The sequence below is a fragment of the Balaenoptera musculus genome, chromosome 13 (assembly GCF_009873245.2).
Source record: "Balaenoptera musculus isolate JJ_BM4_2016_0621 chromosome 13, mBalMus1.pri.v3, whole genome shotgun sequence".
NCBI classification, from domain to species: Eukaryota; Metazoa; Chordata; class Mammalia; order Artiodactyla; family Balaenopteridae; genus Balaenoptera; species Balaenoptera musculus.
Window position 1 is genome coordinate 5,379,485 of NC_045797.1, and position 13,042 is coordinate 5,392,526.

Consider the following 13,042-nt stretch of genomic DNA (forward strand, 5'->3'; position numbering starts at 1 on the left):
GTGCTGTGGGCGATGGCCGCCCGGTCCACCACCACGAGTGAATCTGGTGGACACAGCGCGATCTGCTCTCTCAACTGAGAAAGCAGATGCGCCCGTCAGCGAGACAAGCCTCGTGGCTGTTTCCCATCTTCAGGGACAATTTCTCTTGTGCCTACTGAGACCTGTGACGAAATAACAGTCAAACTTCAATTGGATAGTTTTGGTATTAAGATTAAATTAAACATTAATGTTTTCCTCCAAAAACATATAAACTAAACCACCTCTTAATGCATTAAAAACAATGAGGTAGGCGAAAAAATAAACACGTGGCTGAAAAAAACTTTTTTTCCCTCCGCAAGTGCAGACCGTGGTGAAACTGCTGTTGCACTTCTAGGTTTAAACAAAAATTAAACCTTTGACCGAGGCAGTGCTAATACTGTCACACAACAAGGTTCTGGCCAGGATACAAATGCACACCTTTTCTTTTTTTTTTCTTTTTCTTTTTTTGAAGAATTATCTGCACATGATTTAGGCAAAACCTGGTACACAGAAAATGACTGAGTTCTTGGCCAAAAAAAAAAAAGAATTCCCAAGAAACCAAATGCCAAATGGGTCCCTAACCCACCCACCCCACCTCCCGAGCCCCACCCACAAAAAAGTTATCCTAGTAACTGTGTCTTTCACATTTTATAAATATTAACTTCTTAAACCTGCACCTTCTTCTTTGTCCACATATGGTCACATTACAAAAAAGAAATGTCAATTAAATACATTGTTAATGTTACTATATTAAATCTGCTCTTGGCTTCAGTGACCTGCTCGTCCGAGCACACTTTACACCCGCTGTGCCCACTTCTAACCACCCGCCGGCGTGTCTGTTCTCCACCTGCAGACACCCCGGGACAGAGTCACAGACGAGGAATTCTGGAGCTGGAGGGAAGGCGTTTGCGTTCTGCCTGATGCTTGATTCCAACACCGATAGCACCTGACGGTAGAGTCTCAACAGCACCAGCTGCGTTGCAGCCTTGATTTATTTCGAACAGGACAAGAAGGGAGTGGAGATGAACTGGTAAGAGCGGGCGGGAGGGGAGAGGAGACCCCCGCCCGCGCGGCCCGGGCGGCTCCGAGCGCCAGTTGCCAGGAATTCCAGGTTCTCATCTCGATGACTCCGGGGCCGGCATACCCGCCCGCCACTCCTACCAGCTCAGAAGAGAGGTCCTGCCCAGCGTCATGAAGTACACCTGGCTGCTGCCCCCGGACCGGACCGAGGCGAAGAACACCTGTAGAAGGAGAGGGGAGGGGTCAACAGGACCCTGGTCCCACAGCCCCAGGGGCCCCTCCCAAAGGAAATCTGGGATGACGTCCATTCGTCTGTGAAGGAGCCAGTTTTCATCTTGACCAGGAAGGCTCCTTAGCCGACGGATGACTCCTCGTACGTCCTGCCTTATTGTGAGAACACAGAGGAACAAAGGCGGTGTTCCCAAACGGGACCATTTGTGTTCACCTCCACGGCTAATACCTTCTGAAAGATAACTGGGATTGGCACACTCAGTGTGCAGTTGCCAATGGGAGGCTCCTCAGCCACCTGGTTTTTCTCTCTTAGAAAATGAAGCTGAGATGTATTAGTTATTTCATATGACTCTACAGTCAAAGTAATATAATTTAGTTTTGTGCCTTTTATTAATAAACCCCGATGGATGTGACATCATGAATGATAAAAATATTTAAATGCCTGAAGTTCAAAGAATATCACGGTTATGGCTCCACTGAACATACTTAGGAAAGTGTAAGCCAAAAAGCTGGCAAAATCCTGGGTTAGGTCTGAGGTTGTATGGATTTTCAAGGTAAAAGATTTAGGAGATATTATGTAGGAAAAAAAAGGTCAAGTGCACCGGCGAATGGGCTAGAGGACTGCAGGAAGAAGTGGGCTGGTGGTGATGCAGCTCTTGAGTAGGAGAGCGCGTGGCTGGGCAGGAGGCCCAGCTGACAAGGAGAAGTGACCGCTCTCTTCGTCTGGGAAGTCAGCCTGAGGTCTGCTTGCTAGGAGCTTTAATATATTTTAACGTGAAGCAAAAGGGGGAAATGTTTCTAAGGCTGCAGTGGGCTGCCCCAGGTGGTCAGACACATTTTTATCCAAGTGACAGAAGACAGAGAAATTTGGGCTTAGAAAAGGTCAGAGGGGTCAACACCATTGGCCAGTGTCTGTTCCACTCCAAGGCTGATTTGGGGAGGGAGGGAGTCAATCCCAGAGAAGACAAGGATGCGGTCAGTTTCAAAAAAGCAAAGGTTTTAACTGGGGCTTTGATGCCCTGGGTTTTCACCTGCAGGAAGTACACCTACTTCTGCATAAAATGATCTTCCCTCTTAGGCATTTATGCCACACAAACAATGAAGTTATTTCACTACTCAAAAGGTAGATGAACAAGTGGTGTATTTCTGGTACGTATCAGGGGAGAGGAAGTTTTACCCTGCTACTTAAATTTGCACGAGGGTTCCTTCTAATCTCAAAAGAATTCCATCCATCTAAACTGGGAGCTTTAACCTTCTCTATCCCTAAACCAAACGTAGCCTAGGCAGGCCACCTAATGGGAAAAAAACCCCCAAAAGACAAAAAACAAAAACCCAACATAGGATGATTTCTGCAGAGATAAACATCTCCACCCCCTCAACAAAAACAAAATAAAATATATCATGACCTCCATAAACAGGCCTAAGAAGTCACTACTGAAAAGTTCCTTGATAAATTTATTTCAGAATCTATCAAAACCCCAAGGAAAGGCTTCACCAAACTTCATGGAAAATAAACCATTGCTAAAAGATAGTAGCAACTAAAAAGAATCTCTAAGGAAACCGTTACCTTGTCGTTGCGTTCACATAAGAATTTCAGTCTTTGAGCCCTTTTGTGCATAAACACACCATCCAAGTGGCCGGTCTCCACAGACCGGATCTCTATGGCCTTTTCTCCCCAGCCCATCGTCTGATTGGATCGAATATATGCTTTTTGAGAGGAGAAAACACATGTTGTTAAAGGTAAGGAAACAGCCGTGGAAAGAAACTGCTCAGGTCTCTCTCACACACACACACACACACCCCACCCCTCTACACAGCTAGTATTTGGGGGTTTTGTTTGCAAGGAACTCTGCATGTGCACCCTCGTGGTCCATCCTGGGAGGCGGTATTTTCAATCAACAGTTGAGGCAGTTCAGGCCGGAGCATCACCCGCCCCCCGCCCCACCCCATAGCTTAGCTCGTATTTTCATCACACTAGTTACCAGGGAGGCAGCGAGAAGGAAAGCCAAGTGGACAGAACCAGTGACTGCAATTAAACCAAAACAGTTTGGGGATATAAACTTGGAGCCATGAGGGTTCCAGAGGTCAGCCTTCGCTGCTGAACGCACAGGGACGGTCAGGAGGCCAAGTGTCGACTGCGGCTGGGCCACGGAATGGCAAGAGCGATCACTTACCCTTCTGTCTCCCCTCACTTCCCACACATCAGTCAACAGCTACACCTGCCCTACTTCCCCTGGCTGTCTTAAAGATTAAATGAAGGGCTGTGAACGACAGAGTTTTAAAAAATAATTACTTGGATTTTGTCCTAACATAAGACTATTACGTGTGTCCCGGTCTACAATCTAACTTTCCACCATCTACTGCCAGCCACTCTGTTAAGTGGTCAAAGGGTCTGAAGAACACGTAAAATCAGTACGCAAACTACACGCCTCTTCAGGAAAGGCCTTTTCCTGTCAGGGACGCGCACCTACAGACGTTGGCATCTCTCCCCACTGCAGAACCACATCCTTGGTAATCCTTCCATAGGTGTTCACATAGACCCCTTCGTCTTCATAGCACACCAGAAGCTCCATTCCATCCGTGTTAGGGAGAATGATGATTGCGTGGGGTTTGATGCTACACTGGATCTAGAGAAGAGGAACAAAGTACAGGCAAGCACGTTTGTGGCTACTTCCCTCCCTGCAAAAGGGCTCAATAAGAACGTCTTGGGGAATGCACTGGTTCAGATTCCTGGTGATAAACACAGCATTGGATAACACTGTGGAAAACCCATGTGATATATATATATATATATCTGAAAGTCCACCTTTGATAGGTCCTATAATCTACTAGGTTCACGTGTTCTGAGCCCCTGGAACATATTTGGATTGGGGGCTCCATTTAATAAATTATGTTCCTCTAACCAGTCCCGACCCACGGAGGTTCTGACCTGCCAGCAGCTGCCCAACCCTCCCGTGTTAGTGAAAGCAGGGTGAGGAGCTTTTCAGGAGGGCCTCAGAGCCAGGAGAGCGGGTCTCCACTTGGCTCGGAGCAGAGCGCTACCGAACAGGGGCGCCATTTAAATACTCACCCCCACAGCACAGGGAAAGCAAGGGATCCCTGCTTGTGTTAGTTCACTAAGCAGAGTAAAGAAAAAAGTCAAAGTAAAATGAAGCCAGTCAACCAACCATAGAGTGTGGGTTCTTTCTTACGTGTGTTGGTAGATAAATGTCATAGACTGATCCTGAATCCACATCAACAGCATGGAATCCAGCACAGGATCCATAGATCACTTTCAACCTCTGGCCTTCCTCAACAGTGAGATCCACCAGTAATGGCTTATGCACCAAATCTCCAAACGACTACAAAGAAGCAACGGAGAGAGCAGCTGTGAGACGAAGCAGAACTTACTTCTGATGGTTCAAACTGGAGGAGCCAGACCCAGGCACGCCGTTACTCAATTACTGAACCACCCCGGCAAAAACCGTAAGGAAAACTACCCTGTACAATAAGTCTTTAAGTTATTTTGCTCTTATCTGTCAGTCAGCACCAGCTACTCCAACGCAGACAATGGAGAGAGAGTTGCTGCACGATACACGTGAGGAGAATTTTATCAGTGTGATCATCACAGTCTCTGCTGAGCTACTCAAACCTCCACTTTAATTTTCCAGCTACAGTGATAAAGCTAACGAGAGGCTACCATGTACCGTAACAGCCTGGGTGGCCTCAGTTTTTCATTAACGTCAACACCTATAGCTCATAAGGCAGATTTGAACAAGGTATTTATTTATAAAAGCAACTAGTACAGTTCCTGGTACCTGGTACATGAAGGTAATTAAGACCAGATCTCAGAAGATAATTGTAACTATACAATCAACAGCTTTTAGTCAATAATATGTGGCTTTATTTATTTTTTAAAGCAAATATGATAACCCCATTTATACTGCTTTACTGGGGAATCAAGGAATAAGCAACCTAAATATGTCAATTTTCCAAATAATGGAAGCCTACCCTTAATAAAATATGTCGAAACTATTTAAAAACATAAGTAAATAGAATCTTTTTGGATACAAAATTCTTAACTTCTTGCCCTGCACTAAAACAGCCCTGGGGGGACAATGCTTAAGGTTTTTTGTCTAATATCAGAAATGATGTTATTAAGTGATTTATGATATCTAATGTTATAGTAATATCATTTTTGATTAAGAATTTTATAAATTTGTATCTAGTGCAAACTCTAGAAGTATAAAAAAAGAAATATTAAAAATATCCACAAAAATAACTGCTAATATTTTTCTACAGTATTTTTCTTTGAACAAAAATGGTATATTATACATATTTTAATACTTGTTCTATTTAATGTATAATAATGCATTCCTTGTGTCATCAAGAGATTCTGCAACTTCATTTTTAATTAGTCCTCTACTGAATAGATATACCTTAAAGCTGCCTATTGCTGGATACCTGTCAAAAACATAAACATCTACATCTTTATACACGTCCATGACTTTAGGGGGAAGGTCAAGGTCTGCTTTTTAAATGGAGGTGGTGTCAGTGTGTCCTTTCAATCCAGGTGTCTGCCCAACATTCCGCTCCTCTCTCGCACTCCGAGGACTTAGAAAGCCGATAGCTCAGCTTATTCCGTTAGAAATGGCCTCTCTCATGATGAAGTTATACCAATATCAGCACATGCTTTTAAATGATCAGTTGTAACCATTCGGGGTTTTTAGACGTATTCCCTGGCTCTCGGCCACAGCGTGAAACGGCTGATGCTACTTTTAAGTGCACTTGATGTTGTTACCTTAAAGGCCATAAATTTGTGATATGGCTTGGGTGCCCACGCATAGACTTCCACAGAACTCTTCAAAGCAATGACCAGAAACTTGATTCTTTCATACTTTACTGCAACAACAAATAAGAGGAGCACAGGTCAGAATCGATGTGGGACTGTAAATTCTTTCAGCTGGCCTCTGCAAACTCTCTACATATGCCTCCTGCTGATCCGCCCAGACCAACAAGAGAAAAATGCCGAGAGCTCAAGCCTCGCGGTTCACTTTTCCGATTCTTTAACGTACAATTCAGGCTGTTCCCATCCTCCTCTGTGTTGTGTTGGACTCAACGCCATACCCTGGTTGCCATCGACGAGCACTTTTGCTGATGTCCCTAACCTTCTTAGGCTGTAAGTACTTAATAATCAAGGACGATGTCAGCCTTTCCACCCTACCACCTCGAGGGCTCAGTACTAGTTCAAAAGGATAATGATGTGACTTATCAGACAAGAGGGTCCCAAATCCCAGCAAGAGGTCAAATCTTCCACGTGGCCTTTCCTGAGTCCTGCGTGGGGCTTACAGATGGAGGAACACAGAACGCTACGACAAAATACTCATCAACTGAGTTTGAATTCTATCTATTTCTGTGTACAAGATCAAGTATCATTTCAAACCACTTCCTGAGCTATAGAAACAGTAGTAATTGCTAGGATTTTAGCTAAAGTTGTGTACCAAAAGTAAAGAAAACCTCTCTTTAACTTTATATATATATATATATATAGGCCTCCTTTACACAGCTGTTTCAGTCCTCTTCACAGCCAGCAGCTCTGCTTAGAGCAGATACCTGGAGGGGCCCTGGACACACCTGACTTACTGGCTGGTGCAGACTCCCGGTGTTTTCATGGGCTCTCTAAACCGCAGCACTCTGCCTTTGACCATGAGACATGGCTTGTTAACTTGATAACTCTCCTTGTTATTTCATATATTGTCACTATTCAAGTGAATCACATGACTATTAAGATACAAAGGATTGGGCTTCCCTGGTGGCGCAGCGGTTGAGAATCTGCCTGCCAATGCAGGGGACTCGGGTTCGAGCCCTGGTCTGGGAGGATCCCACATGCCGCGGAGCAGCTGGGCCCGTGAGCCACAATTACTGAGCCTGCGCGTCTGGAGCCTGTGCTCCGCAACAAGAGAGGCCGCGATAGTGAGAGGCCCACGCACCGCGATGAAGAGTGGCCCCCGCTTGCCACAACTAGAGAAAGCCGTCGCACAGAAACGAAGACCCAATACAGCCATAAATAAATAAACTAAAAAAAAAAAAAAAAGTTTACAGCAAAATTGTACTAGATAGGTGCTATAAAAAAAAACAAAAAACAAACAAAAAAAAAGATACAAAGGATTATAAGAGGCTGTCGAAACCAGTGCTGATGGGATAGAATTTTCTGTGATGGAAAGGTTTTATGTCCACCCTGTTGATATGACAGCCACAAGTTACATGGGGCTACTGGGCACTTGGAATGTACTAATGTCACTGAAGAAAGAAATTTTAAAGTTTATTTCATGTTAATTAATTTACATATAAATTTAAATACCCCCCCACCCCGCCTTCTGAGCCCAGCTCAGTTTAACGCATCTGCCTCTCACTCTCCTGTAGGGCCATCTATTCAGGGACATTTCAGCTGTTATGAGCCATTTCATTACATTTAGCCTTAGATGATTTCAGTTACATATCAACAAATAAAAATATTACACAAAAACACAACACAGAAAATCCTAATCCCGAAATCTATACCCTGACAGAACCCTGCAGGATCACTCAGAATCAGTCCACTACCGGGGTGGCAGCCGCACTCATTAGTAACCAATGAGCTGAGGGCCGTGGACAGGTTACATAAACAAGACGACAACGCCAAGGACTGTAATGTCCCTGGGAGCAGAGGCACGGACTACAGTATGTAGTTTCATAAACACAGAAGAAAAGAAAACACACAAGCAGAAATCAACATTCAATACACCCCTTAGGTTACTCAGTCTTAAGTATACAGTCTCTGTATACTTAAGACATACCATTTGCTAACCTTCTCAACCTCCCATTTCAAATTTAATTAGAACACATCATCTCGCCCATAAAACTGTAACTGGGCTAAGCTCCATTATTTCCCCTTTATTTCCAACATTAGTACCTATATTTTGATTTTTTTCCCCAACACGAAAAAACTTATTTTGGTTTTGTTCTTGTGAGATCTTATTTCATGAGAAGCACGGCAGGCATGTTGAGGAGAAAAGAACAAAACGGTTGCCATGAAACACTGACTGGCCGGCAATATTCATTTCTTAGTGATGAGCAGAGTAGCTCTGTACAGCGCATTTAATTCAAACCGACAGGCCACAGCTACTTGGGCAAACTCTCAAACGTTCAATCAGTGACTGCCAAGGACCCAGAGTCCTCCAAGTGAGGACAAGCCTACAGCGCAAAGGAGGAGTCCAAATCGGCTGTCTCTCCTCTGGCAACGCTTCCTTCTTCTCTGCAAGATGTGAGCCACATCTTACAGAGAGAGTGTGGACTGTCCAAGGAAAGGGTGAGAAGAGGCTCAGGACAGAGGGCACGGACAGCCGGAGTTAAGATTAACTGCAGGCCTGCAGGCCTCAGGATTAGAAGGTGCCTCAGAAACATCCTGATACAGAAATGAGTTACAAGTCTCCGCGACAAGTTCATTACTAAAAGCTTCAAAAACACATGGATCTTAAATGGAAGATTAATTAAACCTTGGAAAAACAAAACCCTTACGCCCGTCGTGGAACTTACCAACTTTATAGTGTACGCATCCTTCCAAGTCTCCCACAGTCGTCCAGCCCTGCTTCTTCTCAACTTCTGGATCGTTGTGAAGTATTTTATTTCTTAACCAGGACAAATAGTAGACACGTAACTTATCCTTTTTGCCTAGCAAAACAAATATAAGTACTTTACATGCATACTCAAAAGTAGATATCATCATTAACAACAATAGTAACCAAAAGAAACTGCAATAAACAATAAATATCATCCCCCGAGGGAACCATTTTGTATCAGTTTCACTAGAAACTCAATTCAAGCTATTATGTCATCTGATTCTCAAAACCCTCTAGTGTAACTATTATTTCCCATTTGAGAGCACAAAAGGGTTTCATAGATCACCCAACTCGGGGACTTGAATCCAGCAAAAGGTAAGCCATAAACAGGAGACAGGCACAACTTACAGAGCTAACAGAAGACTCACACCCAGAACACGTAAAGAACTCCTATAAATCAACTAGAAGAGAGAGAACCTAGCAGAAGTATTGAGCAAGCACCTAGAACAGACAAAAAATGTTATCGCATAGATTCATAAAAAGGTACTTGCTCTCAACAGTCTGAAAAGGCTACAGACTGCATAAGCCCACCTATGACATTCTGGAAAAGGCAATATCGAGACAGTAAAAAAAGACCAGCTGTCGCCAGGGGCTTTGAGGGAGGGAGGAGTAGGTGCAGTACCAGAGGATTTTTAGGGCAGTGAAACTAGTCTGTATGATGCTGTAACGGTGGATAAAATTATGCATGTGTCGAACCCAGAGCACACACACACAGAGAACGCTAATGCAAACTGTGGACTTCAGCTAACCTGTTAGCTAAAGTATTAATATTGGTTCATCCGCTGTAACAAATGTGCATTAATGCGAGAGAATAGGGGAAACTGGAGAGGGCCAATATGGGGACTGTCTATACTTCGTTTAATTTCTGCGTAAACGTAAAACTGCTCTAGGAAAAGAGCCAGACACAAAAGAGTTTCTAGCATGTTCTAAGGTGTTCAAAGTCAGGACAGGGCTTCCCTCTGGGGAGGAGGGGCAGTGCAGGGGAACCACCGGGGGGCTGGGATGGCTCCCCTCGTCCCCAGGGTGGGGGGGCTACGTGGATGGGTTCTAACTGTGACTCTTCACGGAGCTGTACACCATTTATACGTCTGTGCACTTTCTGTGTCATGCCTTATACTTCAACACAATCTTCTTAAGTTTTGAAGAATTTGTGAATGTGGGAAAATAATATATTAAGTGAAACAAAGACGACATCGTTTTATATACAGTGTTTTATTCCCACACTATGAGATATATTTACAGAAACGAGGAGGGGGAAATACAATAAAATGTTAACAAGAGGTATCTCTGAGATGGGGGTTACATTTTATTTTATTCTTCCTAAGTTTTTTTCTGTTTTCGAAGTTGCCTACAACTGACATGTATTAATTAGTTTTATGATTTTGAAAACCAATGAAAGCTATAAAGAGGAAAAGAAAACAGAAAAGTAGACCAAAAAAATGGTATCAATTGATTACTGATCTCCATGAATCATCTTGCTCACTGGATCACAAAATGAAGTTTAAACCATTTTTTAGCTGATTTATTTTTCCTACAATTCTAAAACCTATTTTCCATCACTTTTTAAAGCTCAAGTTTTAAATGGTTGTTTTCTCATTTAAGTATGAGATGGATGATGAAATTTTTGCATTTCAATGAACATCTTTACTTAAACCAAAAGCCTATCTGAAAACTAAAATAACTGCCAGAAATTTGTTACATATAAATAAATATAACAAGTTTGAGTTAGCAGATAATTAAATGAAAATCACTGCTGGTTATCAGAGAACAAGTCTTACACTTCTACATACTCTTTGACCCCAGCAAAAACACAAATTATTAGGAGATTATGATCTAGGCAACATGGATTCATATGCCTGATGGTTAAGTGAGCTGCAAAGATACTTGTGAAAAATGTTTACATGAGAGGGAAAAAAAGGAATAAATGGAAAGACTAACAACAGAAAACTAGTAAACAAACTATAGTACATCTATGCAAAGAAACATCCTGTAGCTGTGCAGAATGGGTACCATGAAGGGAACATTCAGGGACAGGGAGAGTAGCCTACAAGGTTTGGACAAACAAGAAAGGACGGGATACACTTAAACTTGAGGACAGTGGTTACCAAGGGCAAGTAGACGCCAAATGTATGCCAAATGTATGCACGGCAGTGTATTCTAACATCTGTTAAAAACTATCTCGTCAGTATATGGGTGTCATATTATTCTCTCAATGTTTGAAATGTTGCATAACTATTTTTATGGAGATTTTTCCCCCCTAAGTGTGTATTCTGAGTGTGTGTATGCTTAAAAGACTGGAAATTAAAAACTGAAGTTAACTGATGTTATCTTCAGATGATTTTACTATTTATTTCTCCCATTTGCTTTTCTGCAGTAGTTTCTTACTTTCTACAATGAACACATCTAATTTATACTAAGAAAAATGCTCTTTCTAAAAAGACACTTATAGTAAAGTGTTGACTGACATTATAAAAAAACCCACGATACTTTTACCACCAATGGCAAAGAACAGTTCCTTGTGCACGAAAGAGCCCTGTGGGAGGGAGTGGACATAAACCCACACTCAGAGCGGGACAGGCCGCAGAGGGCGGCGGCAGGGTGGCGGGCAGTGTGAAGTACGAAGTGCAGGCTCCTGGGCTCCCCGGCGCCGCTCAGCAGAGCCCCAGGCAAATGTGTACACGTGGGCCCCGTCTGAATACATTTTCCTATCACGTTACTGTAAAATCACGCTACGGCTCTAGGTCATTTAGCTATTACTTCAGAAAAGGAACTCACTCAAGTTCTGTGCCAGCAACTACCACGTTTTTAAACAGTGCTGGGGGCCTGCTTTCCCCGAACACACGCTTACCAGATATTGTCACCAAGACATTCAAGCCTTCCAGGACGTCCATCTGTTGAAATCGTCTTCTGTTGATCAGAGGATACACCTTCCCTTGGCCACTTCTGTCCAGCAGCATCAGGCCACTCTCTGTACCCACCAACAAGTTCACTCCTATTTCAAGGACACAGAAAGCCCACAATTTTACACTGTGCTTGACAAACAGCCTTGTATGGAGCGGATAGCAAAGCCTATCTGGAAAAGAGTGGTTTCCTCAAGCCACCCACAAACAAGAGAGCTTAAAAACCTTCGTCTGATGTCACGATCCCCGCCTGTTTCCTTCATCTGTCTTTTCACGGGCAAACTTCTAGAACGAGCCATACACAGCCCCCTTAGCCCTTAACAGTTTGTGACTGCTCCGGCGTCTATCACTCAGTTTAAAGTTTTCTTAAAGACCACCCTCCATCATCCTTGAGAAACGAACAGCAGCATTCGGTCCTCGCTCCCGTGGTTTCTCACCAGCAGTGCACGTGCGCAGGCTGGGGGCGGGGCGTGCCTCCCGGCCGCGGGCCCATCCCGGCTCCACCCTCTCCAGGCTCCACCCTCTCCAGGCTCCACCCTCTCCGGGCTCCACCCTCTCCAGCCTCGTCCGGTCTACCCCTGGTCTCCACGCACCTTCTCTGCTTCCTAAGCGCGGGCGTCTCCCTTGCTGTCTTTCTGTCTGTCGGTCTGCTGGAGCAGGACCTCACAACCAGAAACTCCTGATTCCACCCCCAACTCCCAGCTCGTCCGTCCACTTGAAGTCCTACCGAGACCAGCCTCTCGAGCCCTGCCGTTTCTATGAGCAGCACCTGGGCCAGCACAGCTGCTCCATGAAGCCGGCCAAGCTGACCCCGCCCGAGAAGACCCCCCTCGCGTTCCCGTTCCTCCGCTCTCCCCGCTCTGCCCTGGCCGCCTCACACCGCGGACGGGCAGAGGCCTGAGGTGAGGCTGCTGCGACCCCCTCCCTCCCTCCACTTTCTTGCGACTGTACCGCAAACAGCCCGAACCTTCCCGCAACACTCATCGGGCCACACTGTGCCTTCAGAAACGGCTCACTCTCTCTCCGAGAGGGTACAAAAGCCTCCATCCAGCATTCAGAACGCTCTGCCCCTCAAGCCGACTTCATCATTCACTTATTTTCCCAATTACACTGACTTCCTTGGTCGATAACCTCGGTTGCCTAAACTTAACTTGGTAACTTGTAGCACAGAGCACCTTGTACTCCTAGGGGATTGGGCACATCTATGTTTGCACTGAGCCCCTAAACTGGATAATA

General features: G+C 44.5%; 1 protein-coding gene across 50 annotated transcripts in view; it reads right to left on the bottom strand.

Moving 5' to 3' along the window:
- Positions 1-1,142: 1,142 nt before the first annotated feature.
- MAP4K4 (mitogen-activated protein kinase kinase kinase kinase 4) overlaps positions 1,143-13,042 on the bottom strand; it is a 170,440-nt gene continuing 158,540 nt past the window's right edge. For 31 of the 50 annotated variants that reach the window (XM_036872514.1, XM_036872533.1, XM_036872534.1 and 28 more), the window contains 7 exons: positions 11,755-11,898; positions 8,824-8,958; positions 6,050-6,150; positions 4,461-4,610; positions 3,737-3,896; positions 2,837-2,976; positions 1,143-1,259 (listed from right to left, as the gene is read on the bottom strand). In XM_036872514.1, coding sequence (XP_036728409.1) covers positions 1,176-1,259; positions 2,837-2,976; positions 3,737-3,896; positions 4,461-4,610; positions 6,050-6,150; positions 8,824-8,958; positions 11,755-11,898 — 914 coding nt within the window. In that variant the 3' untranslated portion in view covers positions 1,143-1,175. Of the gene's footprint in view, positions 1,260-2,836; positions 2,977-3,736; positions 3,897-4,436; positions 4,611-6,049; positions 6,151-8,823; positions 8,959-11,754; positions 11,899-13,042 lie in introns of all 50 variants that reach the window. The other 19 variants (XM_036872513.1, XM_036872509.1, XM_036872521.1 and 16 more) reach the window with 1 other exon arrangement.